Raw genomic sequence first — 12,842 nt, 5'->3', positions numbered from 1 at the left:
GTGCTTGTTCTGGAGAAGATACGGGTATTTGATTTAGCAGCTTCTACTCAGGTTCTAGGATTTATTTATAGTGTCAGGTTTAGTGCCTTTTGTGCTGAACATTTGATCCCTTACCGTCATTACAGACGCCAGAGCATATTTTTCGCTATTTCCCCCGCTGGTCTTGTTTCTAGCTACTGACCACCCTGTATGGAAGCTACACTCAGGCCATTTCACTTGGTTTTCTGGCATGTATTGTATGTTGTGTGCTGTCTCTTTTCCCTCTTATGCTGGAGGTGGTTGTGTTCCTTGACACAGTACTCTTTTTAAAATTGTTCTGGAGTCTGGTCAGGTTCACTGTAAATGCCATTTCTTTCTTCCCCCAATTCACTTTCTTCAGTAACTGATTTTGAAATAATTTCAGTTTGTAGAAAAGTTGCCAGAAGAGACCAGAGCCTTGTGTCCCTTCACCCAGATTTCCTGGTCGTTAACATGTTCCCACATTTACTTTGTCACCCATGTGTTCTCTCCGTGACTCTGTCCCTATTTCCACTAGGCTCTTTGCACACCTGGTGAGAGGAAGCCATGATGTGGTAATGACCCCTGAGTTTATTCCTGTGTTTGTGTGCCCCCAGGCAAGGACACTCTTATACAACCACCACAGCCTTCCCCCTACCTCCCCATGAGAGAAACCAGTGTGGATGTGACACCTTTGTCCAACCCAAACATACTCTTCCCATCTCCGAGCAGTTCTCCTTCCTTCCTTCCTGGTCCAGCTCCCTCCCTGGGCTTGTAATGGCGTCTGGAATAGGCAGCCCATCCTGTGGGCTCACCCCCACCCCACTGGGCCATTTGGTGTTTCTTCATGACCAGACTTGGGCCACACATTCTTGGCAGGAACACCTTGGAAGTGTGGCACTGGCTACCTTGGCACTTTCTACCAGGTGACACGTGATGTCCACTTGGTCACGGTGGTATCTGCCAGGTGTCTCCACCTTCATGTCACCATATTGCTCTTTGCAATGGACTGGTAACTTGTAAGGTGGTATTCCAAGTTGTGCTGGTGTCCTGTTCCTTACCAACCTGCCCACTAGGCTGAGTGTACATTGATGACTCTCCTGAATCCATGACCTCTGTCATCATTGCCACGTGGTGATTCTTACGTCTGTCATTCATTCTGTGCTTCCTAGCGATTCCACAGAAGTCAGTGCTTCTCCCCCTCTCACATCCATGGACTCATAGATTTCCACTGTATTTAATGACCTGTAATTTACTACGCTCCTTGTTTATTTGGACACCCAAATTGTCGCTGATTTGGCCACGAGGGTCCCTTCACGCATGGTCCTGTGTCCTTTGGCCTGTTGTCAGCATTCACCGAGCATTCCCATATTTTCCAGCACCCTAAGATGCTCCAGCTTCATCTTGGGCTTTCCCCCCCTCAGCCTGGAATCAGCCATTTCTCCAAGGACCCCTGGTTCCTTTTAGTGGCAGACGGTGTTTACAAAGATCTGGGTGCTCAAGTGCTAATTGTGTCCTGGAGCGTCATTGCTTCTGGGCCTTCTGAGCAGTCGGAGCATGTGTGTACATGCACGTAATCACTTCTGTGGCTGCCTGTACTTATAGATTATAAAACTATGTGCTCAAACTGTAACTTAAAATTCAGTTCTTTCTAGATTTAACCTTCCTCTATGTTTTTTCAGTCTCTTTTCTGACAGTGAGGAATCTGGCTTCCGTTATCCTGAATATGCTTCATGAATTGTGCAGTTAGTTTGCTTATTTACTCAATGTGACTGATCTCCCAACCACATAGGCCATCTCCTCCACACTTCCATTCCCCTTCTCCCTTGCCACTGCTCTGTGTCCTGCCTTGAGGACCCACCTGCCAGTGCTTGCCTGAGGCTCCCCCACCTATTCCCCATTTCCTGTGGCCCAGGGCTCAATTCTTGGACTGCTTCTCCCCTTTCTCTGCCCTTAGGGATCCTGTATAATTTCACAGCTTTAAATACTGCCTCCCAAATGTTTATCTCTAGCTTGGATCTCTCCCCACAAAAACAGACTTTTGTTATTTAACTGGCTACTCCAGATCTTCTTTTAAATACCTGGAAGACATTTCCACCTGATGCCTAAAACTGGACTCTTGATCTTTCCTTCCAAACCTGCCCTGTGAGGTTTACACTCATCTGGGTAAGTGGCACCTCTGTCCTGACTGCTCAGGTCCGAAACCCTGGGGATCATCCTGACTCTACTCTTCTTCCTCATACCTCACATTTACTGATAGCAGGGTGATTTGCCATGTCTTCTAAATAGGAAGAGACTCTGGTCTGTCTTATCACCTCCGCTGTCAACCATGCTCCAGGAAATGAGTACCCACGCTTCAGGTACCTCCATACTATAGGAGTCTCTGTTCTGAGTTCCTGCCCCGACCGCTGCCCAGTTGTGCTCTCTCCTCCCAGCATCTAGAATGATCCCTATAAGACTTCAGTCAGATCATGTCACTTCTCCTCTTAAAACCATCCAGTAGCTTCCTGTCTCACTTGGCAAAACGCCCAGAGCCTTATACTGTCACCTCTCGTGGGCCTTGTCACATGACTGACCTGTGTTGCTACTTTGCCCTGCCCGCACCCCTTCTGTGCACTGGCCTGCTTTCCCTGGACCTGCTTCTCTGCAAGCTCCTTGTCCCTCAGAAGGCCCTTCTCGCAGCAGCCATATGGCTTCCTCCCCTCCTTCACTCCTTTAAGCTCCTGTGTCCCCTTCTCAAGGCGGCCTTCCCTGGTCACCCTGTTTAAAATCACAGCCTGAGTCCCCTCCCCCTTCAGCTCCTCCAACTTTGTTTCCTTTAGAGCACTTCACACTTTTCTCCATGTGGTAGACCATGTGTTTTCTTTGTGTCTCTTGCTGCCAGCTTGGATACAGGCTCCCCACCTCTCCCAGGCCAGGGGTTTTTGTCTCTTTCATTCGGTTCTGTATTCCTAGTACCAAGAACAGTGCCTGGCACATTGCCCAAAAACCTATTAAGTGTTATTTGTAGAATATTTCTCTGAATTTATGGTAGTTCTGTGAACTACTTGAATTTAGTGATACTGAACCAATGTCGTAGGGGAAATAAAGGGCTAGGTATTTGTGAGCCTCTGCTCACATTTTTGTCTACCAATTGATAATAACCTTGTTTCATGTGTGTTTCTATTTAATACGTATTACTGATTCATTAACACTGAACTTTGCCAGCAGCGCTATGACTCATGCCTGAAGGAAGCTTATTGACACATGCATTTTCTTTAAGGCGCATCAGTGTCTTCTTGGGCTCAGGATCACTGGTTAGCACTTCAGCATTATACCTGAGGACCATTTTATTTATTTATTTTTATTTTTTATTTTTTTTTGAGGACCATTTTAAATAGTGAAACCACCGGGATGCCTGTGTGGCTCAGTGGTTGGGTGTCTGCCTTTGGCTCAGGGCATGATCCTGGGGTCCTGGAATCGAGTCCTGCATCAGGCTCCCTGCAGGGAGTCTGCTACCCCTTCTGCCTGTGTCTCTGCCTCTCTCTCTGTCTCTCATGAATAAATAAATAAAATCTTTAAAAAAATAATAGAAAAATAAATAGTGAAACCACCAATATGAAGCACAAAAGTGTGAAAAACACGACCAAACCATGAAAAGTCCCGTTGTTTACAATACAAGATGGAACCAAAAGGCAGAGAACCACCCTGTTTGACCTCAGCTGGAATATGCATGTCTGGGGACTCAGATCTGGTGCTGCTCTGCGTGTCTGTAAATGACCCCACACCACTGCCAGGATTGATGGTAGGGTGCTGAGTATTTTGTGGCTGGGATGGGCGAGGTGTGGTTACAGAGTCTGTGGGGCCTGTGGGTGGCCGCAACTTTTGGGAGAATGAAGGGGCTGACTTTGTGATAGAGCTGCCAGACTTCTCAGGGTTCTGAGCACAGGACTAACAATGATCCTCATTTATTCTTCTAGGGAGAAGTCATAAAATGGTATGTGTTTTTAATATCCTTTTGGGGAGAGCAGATCGGCCACAAGGTTAAGAAGATATGTGATTGGTAAGAACAAGAAACATTTCATCTCTTTGCTTGTATTCAGTGGCCTCTAGTTTTCCCTAAATATCCTCTGCGTTTGAGGGGAAAATGCAGTATGCGTGAAGGTTGCTGCCTTTTGTTATATATCTTTGCTGTATTACCATGTTTTTAAACATTTAATTAGTCACCTCTCTTGCTAACGTTCTGCTTAAAACAGTGTAGAAGTAGAGACTATTTTTAATAACATTCTCAGGTTTTGTTTTCTCCTTGGGAATCAGGGCTTAAAAATAATTGGAGAAGGAATCCAATTTTAGTATTTTGTACCTTCCCATTGCTCTGAGCTCCAGAGGCCTGTCATCATGGAGCATGTGGTTCATCTGGGGCCCTGGGAGGAGGCTTAGAGAGTGGTGAGCAGTGAGGGCCCTGATGGCCCTGATTGGGAGCCTGACTTTGCCACTCACTCACTGGGCTAGGTGGTGAGCCAACAGCAAGCCACCATGTCCAGGCTCCCTCTCTCATTGGGCTTCAGGGCTGAGGCAACACAGGCAAACAGCTCTCAGCTCCCAAGCTGACCTTCCACTGCCACCAATAGCCACCAGTCCATTCTGAGGAGTGTCGCCATGAGACTCTCACTGTGCCTTGTTCTCATCAACAGTGGAAAAATAAGCAAAAGTCAAACAAAAAAGAACACTTTTTTAGATGGCCTAGCTTCCATGTGGGGGTGAGGGTGGGGCTGAGGTATTCTTTTCAGGAAGTGTTTCCCAGAGGCTGATACTTAGTTATTGGTGGTCTGGGAAGCAACTTTAGGTATTACATGGATGAACCTGCTGTTGTTTTTATAAATACATATTTATTTCAATGTACGTGAGCAAAACTGTAACCAGTACATAAACCCATGATTTTGTTGCTTCGGATAAAGCTAGAGTAAGTAATAGTCAGAACTTGAAATGTGAAGTATGGCATACAAATGTCAAGGTGGATGGGAGATTGCAACAGAGAGGGCACAGTTTCTGCTCCCCCTATGTTGGGGTGCCTTGCACCCCCGAGAAGATGGGCCCTGGTCGGCCAGGGAGAGGTTTACTCTGCCAGGCTGCAAAAGCGGTTGCTAGGAAACCAGAGCTTTTTTCATCCCCTTCCTTTATTTTCTTTCTTTTAAAGGTAATTACTGCTGTGTGTTTTTTGCTTTTGTGTTTCAAACTTGTTTAATGGTTACCAGCCTGAGGATGGTGGTGAATTTCAGAAAGTTGAAATTGGGGGCAATGGAGGACAGGAATGGAAGCTGGAAAAGAGAGTTTGCTAAATTTGCAAAACTTTTTTGTTTTTGCTAAACACCAGGGGCTAGTGTTTGCTTTTGCACCTTTTTCTTCCAGAGGGCTGCTATTATTCCATTTTGGAGGGAGCTGTTCCCACGTGGCACACTGAATTGAGTTTTGGTGTTTGGGTTAGCCTTTTCTGGTCCCAATGGATGGGAGACTGTTGGATTTTGTTTTCTAGTTACCACTGCCATGTTTACCCCTACCCAAATACTGCTGAGGAACGAAAGGAAATCCAGGAGGGGCTCAATACCCGAATTCAAGATCTTTACACTGTGAGTAGACTGGAAGCCATAGTCACCATATCCAAGGTGTGAAACACACATCTGATTACTTTATTTCTTAATATGGAAAATTTTGGTTGTAGGCAAATGAAGATATTTTAGGGAGATTGGCACGTCACCTACCTGGCTTCTCTTCATGAGAGTTTTATTTAGCAGCCTTTTAGAAATCTAGGTGGTGTCGGTGGGACTTTAGAGCAGATTCTTGGGTCGTCACAAGACATAAGCATCCTGTTTAAAGTGGTGGCTACTATTTTGCCTTCACTACTGTAATGAATGTTTCTTTTCTTTTTAAATTAATTAATTAATTAATTAATTGTTTATTTATGATAGAGAGAGAGAGAGAGAGAGACAGAGACACAGGCAGAGGGAGAAGCAGGCTCCATGCTGGGAGCCCAATGCGGGACTTGATCCTTGGACTCCAGGATCACGCCCTGGGCCAAAGGCAGGCGCCAAACCGCTGAGCCACCCAGGGATCCCCTGTAATGAATGTTTCTGCTCATAGTGGCGAGAGTTCTTGGTGGCAAGAGGTAGACTCTGACCCACTTAAGCAAAAGGGGGTTTCAGGTCAACTGTGATAGTAGCTCTCAGGGTTGACAGAGATGGGCTAGGGCTGGGAATGGCAAGAATAGGGGAGCTCTATGGGCCCCACCAGGCCTCTCTGCTGCCACCCAGCTGGTGATGGTGACATCTCACCACTTCCTGTCTCCTCAGGGCTGTGTCCTGGAGAGCACCAGATTGACAGGACTTAGGTTTCTGCCTACTTCCTGTTGATCCTGGGGGTCAGGATGAGAAGGGATGGGGAGAGGCAGGTGCCCGGTGGACAGCCACTGAAAAGTGCCCACAGTGTTGAAGCCCATGTTTGTTCCTCCCCAGGTGCTTCACAAGACCGAGGATTATTTAAGGCAAGTGCTGTGTAAAGCCGCTGAGTCTGTCTATAGCCATGTCATCCAGGTGAAGAAGATGAAAGCCATTTACCACATGCTGAACATGTGCAGCTTCGATGTGACCAACAAGTGCCTCATCGCTGAAGTCTGGTGTCCCGAAGCTGACCTGCACGAGCTACGCCGGGCGCTCGAGGAGGGGTCGGTAAGGTGGCTGGGACCAGATGGGAGGACTGGAGCTGCTATGGGGAAGCCCACGGACCCACAGAAAGAGCGGGAGTGACTGTTGTCTTGAACCCAGGTTCTGGAGAGTCAGCCATCTGCACTGTGCTCGTACATTTTTCATTTGTACTTTGAGTGAGGGATGGAGGGTCGTTGTTAAAAGTAAAACATACACATATAGAAAGTAAAAGATACAGCAAAGTGGCTTCCTCTTGCCCTGTTGCCTCAGAGATCACTTATTTTCTGTCAGGTCTTGGAGTTTCTTAATTGTAGATAAGCACAAGTATGAATTCCTTTTAATAAGTATGAATTCCTTTTCTTTACAAAAGGTTGCATGCTATTCATACTATTCTCTTCATTAATAAAACTCATCTACTTTTTATAACTATTGAATATTCCACTGTGTGGATGTACCATGGCTTAGTTCATTGGTTCCCTGCTCGGTGGTGGTCTGCAGTGTCACCAACACTGCCATGCTACCTGGCACGTGACCCATGACACTTCATATGCACAGATCTGTCAACAGGAGAAAGTCCCAGATGTGGATTTGCTGGATCAGTTCAGTAGATAGTACCAGCTACTGTCCTTCTCTTATTTTGAGTGAGGTTGAAAATCTTTTCTGTTTAGGAGCCATTTGAATTTTCCTTTTTTTGTGAGCTCTATGTTCTTATGCTTTGTGCATTTTATGCTGGGTTGTTGGTCTTTTTATTATTCATTTCTATTGACTCTTTATCTGTGATACGAGCAAAAATATTTTCCCCAATTTGTATTCGTCTTCTGATGTTTCTGTTTGCTGGCTTGTTTTGGTCATGTGGAAGTTTTTTGTGAAGTAGAGTTGAGCTTATCAGTTTGTTCTTGCAGCAAATTGAACTTTGGTGTAACTTTGAAGACTAGGCTTTTCCCCCTCCAGGGCTACAGGGTCAGTTTCTCTTGTTTCTGGGAGGGCTTTTCTACATCAAAACTCAATTCTTCGTTTGAAATAACAGGTTTACATATTTCAAGTGACAGTTAAGGAGACAGGTTTTCTCTTTTAAAATTAAATTCATTTTAAAAATTTATTTATTTATTTGATAGAGACAGAGAGTACAAGACAGGAGAGGTAGAAGCCGACCCCCACGCTGAGCAGGGAGTCTGATGTAGGACTTGATCCCAGGAGCTGAAGGCAAATGCCCAACCATGTGAGCCACCTAGGCTTGCCCCTAAGTTGGTTTGTTTTATTTATTTATTTATTTATTTTTAAATTTTATTCATTTATTCATGAGAGACACACACACAGAGAGAGAGAGAGAGAGAGAGGCAGAGACACAGGCAGAGGGAGAAGCAGGCTCCATGCAGAGAGCTGGATATGGGACTCCATCCCGGGTCTCCAGGACCAGGCCCTGGACTGAAGGCAGCGCTAAACCGCTAAGCCACCCGGGCTGTCCCCTAAGTTTGTTTTTTAAGTGATCTCCACACCCAACGTGGGGCTTAAACACATGACCCTGAGATCAAGAGTCACATGCTCTACTCACTGAGCCAGCCAGGCACCCGTGGAAACAAGTTTTCATATGGGCTTTTTTATTGTTGTTGTTAGCCTCCTTGTTTCATTATATAATTCTTTTTTTTTTTTTTAAAGATTTATTTATTTATTTATTCATAGAGACACAGAATGAGAGGCAGAGACACAGGCAGAGAGAAGCAGGCTCCATGTAGGGAGCCTGATGTGGGACTCGATCCTGAGATTCCAGGACCATGCCTGGGGCGAAGGCAGGCGCTAAACCACTGAGCCATCCAGGAATCCCCCCATTACATAATTGTTTGATGGGGCAAATGGACTTCTAGTTTTCTTGAAAAAGGGCTGGCTTTCGTAGGCATACATAACCAGCCAATTATAACCTTTCCGAGTGTTGCTGAAAACCAGCAAATCACTGCATCACAAGAACCTGTGGGTTGACTGATGTCTACATGCCTTTTTGCTGCCAATGCGTTGATGGGAACACACAGCAGTCCTGGTGTGCAGAGCCCTTAGCAGTACCATGCTTCCGTTGGGGCATTTTGGAGCTTGTAGCCTACAGACCACCAGATTGATGCCAGCGTCTCTCCCTGTCGTTGTGGCTGTCCGAACCATGTTCTCCAGGAGTCCTCAGCAGGGCCCATGGGAACAGCACTCCCTGGGTTCTCACATGTCAATAATAGTGTGTCTCCTGCCTTTATAATTGGAGGTTCATTTTTTGGAAATAAAATCCTTGGCTCATGTTTTTAAAATTTTTGTTTTTGTTTTCCATGGGTATCTCAAACATGTGAATCCATTTTGTTCTGGCATGGTGTTGCTAACAAAAAGCCTGATAACTGAATTTTCCTTAGAAGTTTTGTAATTTTTTTTTTTTTTTTTTTTTTTTTTTGCCTATGTGCTGAAGAATTTTTTTTCCTTTAGAGACCAATAGTTTTATTAGAATATGTCTTGATATGGCCATACGCAGATATACAGTGTGTTCTTTTAATATGTAGTTTTTTTTTTTTTTTAATATGTAGTTTTAAGAAAGGTTTCACAAGAGAGTTTTGAACTGTGATTTTTAGTATTTATTCTGTTTTCTTACTCTAGCTTCCTCCTTCGGGATCTGCTGTTAGTTTCAGCTGCACCTTCTTTGCTTATCCTCAGTGTTTGTCACTTTTTCTTGAGTCCTTTTTGTCTTTCTTTACTTCTTTTTTGATTTTTAAGAATTTCCATTCTTTCATCTATTCTCTTAAGGTTTCTTTTCCTTGGGAGTTCCTTCTAGTTTTGTTGCTGAATATTTTCTTTCATTTCTAATTCCTTTCTGAGTTCTCTTACCTCATTTCTGACTTTCTAAGCCTGCTTTGTGTTGCTTTTTCTCACTATATTTTTTGTAATTTTTTTGCTTATTTTGAAATAAGTTAAATTCTTATCTATTTTGTGGATGTGTCTTTCTGGCATGCTTTCATTGTCCATAGGGATGTTGTCTGCTCAGTCTTTTCTTACTATAACTTTATATAAGGTTTGACCTCCATCCTTTTGATCACTTCAAAATGTAATTCGTTTTCTTTTTTTTTCCTTTTTTTTTAAAGGTTTTATTTATTCGTAAGAGACACACACGGGGGGGGGGGGGGGGGTGGGTGGGTGCAGAGACACAGGCAGAGGGAGAAGCAGGCTCCATGAAGGGAGCGCGACGTGGGACCCGATCCCAGGTCTCCAGGATCAGGCCCTGGGCTAAAGGTGGCACTAAACTGCTGAGCCACCCAGCACTAAACTGCCCTGTAATTAGTTTTCTGAAAACAAAACATGTTTAAATGCTCAAGGAAATTCTATATTAAACATAATATATATTCATATTTATGCATATATATTTAATATACTAAAGGGAATCATATATATAATGTAAGTACATAATCTATTTCTACCTTAGCTTTACAGAACACGCTTAAGATACTCAAGGGATTTGGGGCACCTGGGTGGCTCAGTGGTTGAGTGTTTGCCTTTGGCTCAGGGCGTGGTCCTGGGGTTCTGGGATGGAGTCCTATATCGGGCTTCCTGCATAGAGCCTGCTTCTCCTTCTGCCTGTGTCTCTGCCTCTCTCTCTCTCTCTGTCTCTCCATGAATAAGTAAATAAGATCTTAAAAATGATACTCAAGGGGGATCCCTGGGTGGCGCAGCGGTTTGGCGCCTGCCTTTGGCCCGGGGCGTGATCCTGGAGACCCGGAATCGAATCCCACATCGGGTTCCCGGTGCATGGAGCCTGCTTCTCCCTCTGCCTGTGTCTCTGCCTCTCTGTCTCTCTCTGTGTGACTTATCATGAATAAATAAATAAAATCTTTAAAAAAAAAAAAATGATACTCAAGGGACTTTTAAAAGGGGGCAGATTCAGGATCACTTTCCTTAACTTCACAGAATTTTTTCCTTTAATACTTTTGAGCAGGGATCAAAAATGTGTTAGCTCCTGGACTTGAGGCTTCCTCTCTCCCTCTTTTACCTTGGCCTTCTCTTTCCTTATCTCTTCTGTTCCTGTCATGCTCGGTTTTGATCTCATTCTCGGGTCTCTCATCAGTGGAGGGCCCCTGTGGTGGGAAGGAGCCCTGGCCAGACTGTTCGGCGAGTTCGGGGCATGGGGGCTGGACTGCTGTGGCCCCACAGACCTGTCTTCCCCTGGGCCCCTTGCACTCACTCACTTTGGGACTGCACAGAACCAGAACCTTCCCAGTTCCAGCTGCTTTTCTTGGGTTGGCCTCCTGTGCTTCCCAGGGAATGCTTTTCACTTCTTTGGGATGTTTCTCCCCCAGTGACTCAGACACCAACCACATTGCTTCCCTCGCTTCCTCTGGTCTGGAGGCTGTTACTGTGCTGGTCTCGTCTCGTCATGTGGTTTGTCCCCACCCATTTGCATTTTGTGGCCTGTGGGGACATGATTTTGTGAGAAATACAGTCTGTGGATTTTGGTTTTGCTTTCTGGTTGCCCTTTCTGCTCTTCAGGGGATTCGGGGAGTTGAGTTCAAAACCATGCTGCCATGTGAAATTTTCCCAGAATCCCCTTCCTTGCAAGTGTTTTAAGAAATATAATTTGACTGGAAAATCTACTTTTCTGGGAATAGCCTGTTTTATTTTATGCATTTAAAAAGGTATTTCCTCCATTATAAATCAGTATAATGCATTTCTGAGGAATTATAAGCTCTGAAGGAAAAAGCTGTATATATGACTTTGTCATACTAATGTTGACATTTTGATTTATTCTCATCTATTTTTTGGTTTTATTAGCTAACATTGCAGTTGTTTCCAGATTCCTTTTGAATGTTTTTAAGAGATGAAAGATTAAATTTCAGTTTTATGTTGGTAATTCTGAGGCTGCCATAGGCATATATATATATATCCCCATCATTCTCAGCCCCGCTATTTGCTTTCCCGTCCTCGCAGCCTGGATAACATAGTTCCTTCTGCAAGACTGGACCCCCATGTGCTGCCCCGCCAACTCTTCCCTTCCTGGTGGTGACTCTCATGTCCCCACGGGCCATGCAGAGCCTTGCCATCACAGGGAGTCAGTGTTTATTGAACGAGCTCTTGGATAGTGATTTGTTTTTTCTTTCTTTTTATGTGAAAGAGAGAGAGCGGTGCTACGATACCCTCATTTATGAACACAATCCCAACAAAAGAAACACCCCCAACTCTAATCCGCACCAACAAGTTCACCGAGGGGTTTCAGAACATTGTGGATGCCTACGGAGTTGGGAGCTACAGGGAAGTGAACCCAGGTCGGAAGTCTGAATTTATTAATCCTCTTCTGTATGGTTGCTGCTGTTTCTCCCTGCAAGGATGTAGTAGACGTTCAGGAAAGTAGGCTCATGGCTCCTGTTGTGTCATCTTGCTTAGTGTAAAACGCTCATTTTAACCTGTCTGTTTTCTTCCGGGACTTCTGGGGCAGGTCAAGTGTTTGACTTAACCAGAGTTTTCTGCCTCTGGTGAATCAAGTCTCTTGCTCTCCCTGTAGCTCTCTTCACCATCATCACTTTCCCCTTTTTGTTTGCTGTGATGTTTGGAGACTTCGGCCATGGCTTTGTGATGTTCTTATTTGCCCTCTTGCTCGTGATAAATGAAAACCATCCCAGACTAAATCAGTCACAAGAGGTAAGAGCATAAACCCTTCAGCTTGTTAACATCTTGGGTAATTAGTAGTAATTACCTTCTTTTTGACCAGAAAAGAAACATTTCTTAAACGTTGGTTTTTGACAGTATGCATCACTGACTGAGCTGTAAGAGGTATGGGCCTGTGGTCTCTATGTGAGGTAGACCCTCTCATTGGCCCTCAGAGACATCCCCTGGGAGGAGCGGTTCAGAGCAGGCCCAGACAGATGTGGGCTCTCTTCCAGCATTTTCGTGGTGGTTCTCCTGCTCATTGCGCTCTGCTTTCCACACAGATCATGCGAATGTTTTTCAATGGCCGATACATCCTCCTGCTGATGGGGCTGTTCTCTGTGTACACGGGCCTCATCTACAACGACTGCTTTTCCAAATCTGTGAACCTGTTTGGCTCTGGGTGGAATGTGTCTGCCATGTACAGTTCCAGCCATGCCCTAGCTGAGCACAGGAACATGGTGCTCTGGAAGTAAGTGTGTGCCGCCCAGCAGTGTTTAGGGGGAAGAGCAT

The 12,842-nt window shown here is 44.9% G+C and overlaps 1 protein-coding gene across 2 annotated transcripts in view; it reads left to right on the top strand.

Moving 5' to 3' along the window:
- The window catches only part of ATP6V0A2 (ATPase H+ transporting V0 subunit a2), a 43,262-nt gene that overhangs the window by 16,159 nt on the left and 14,261 nt on the right, over window positions 1–12,842 (top strand). For both annotated transcript variants that reach the window (XM_072802311.1, XM_072802310.1), the window contains exons 7-12: window positions 3,957–4,039; window positions 5,510–5,603; window positions 6,486–6,698; window positions 11,800–11,950; window positions 12,187–12,323; window positions 12,614–12,801. In XM_072802311.1, the coding sequence (XP_072658412.1) occupies window positions 3,957–4,039; window positions 5,510–5,603; window positions 6,486–6,698; window positions 11,800–11,950; window positions 12,187–12,323; window positions 12,614–12,801 (866 nt within the window). The remainder of the gene's footprint in view (window positions 1–3,956; window positions 4,040–5,509; window positions 5,604–6,485; window positions 6,699–11,799; window positions 11,951–12,186; window positions 12,324–12,613; window positions 12,802–12,842) is intronic.

Source organism: Canis lupus, chromosome 27 (assembly GCF_048164855.1).
Source record: "Canis lupus baileyi chromosome 27, mCanLup2.hap1, whole genome shotgun sequence".
Classification (NCBI taxonomy): Eukaryota; Metazoa; Chordata; class Mammalia; order Carnivora; family Canidae; genus Canis; species Canis lupus.
This window is presented reverse-complemented; position numbering and strand designations above follow the sequence as displayed.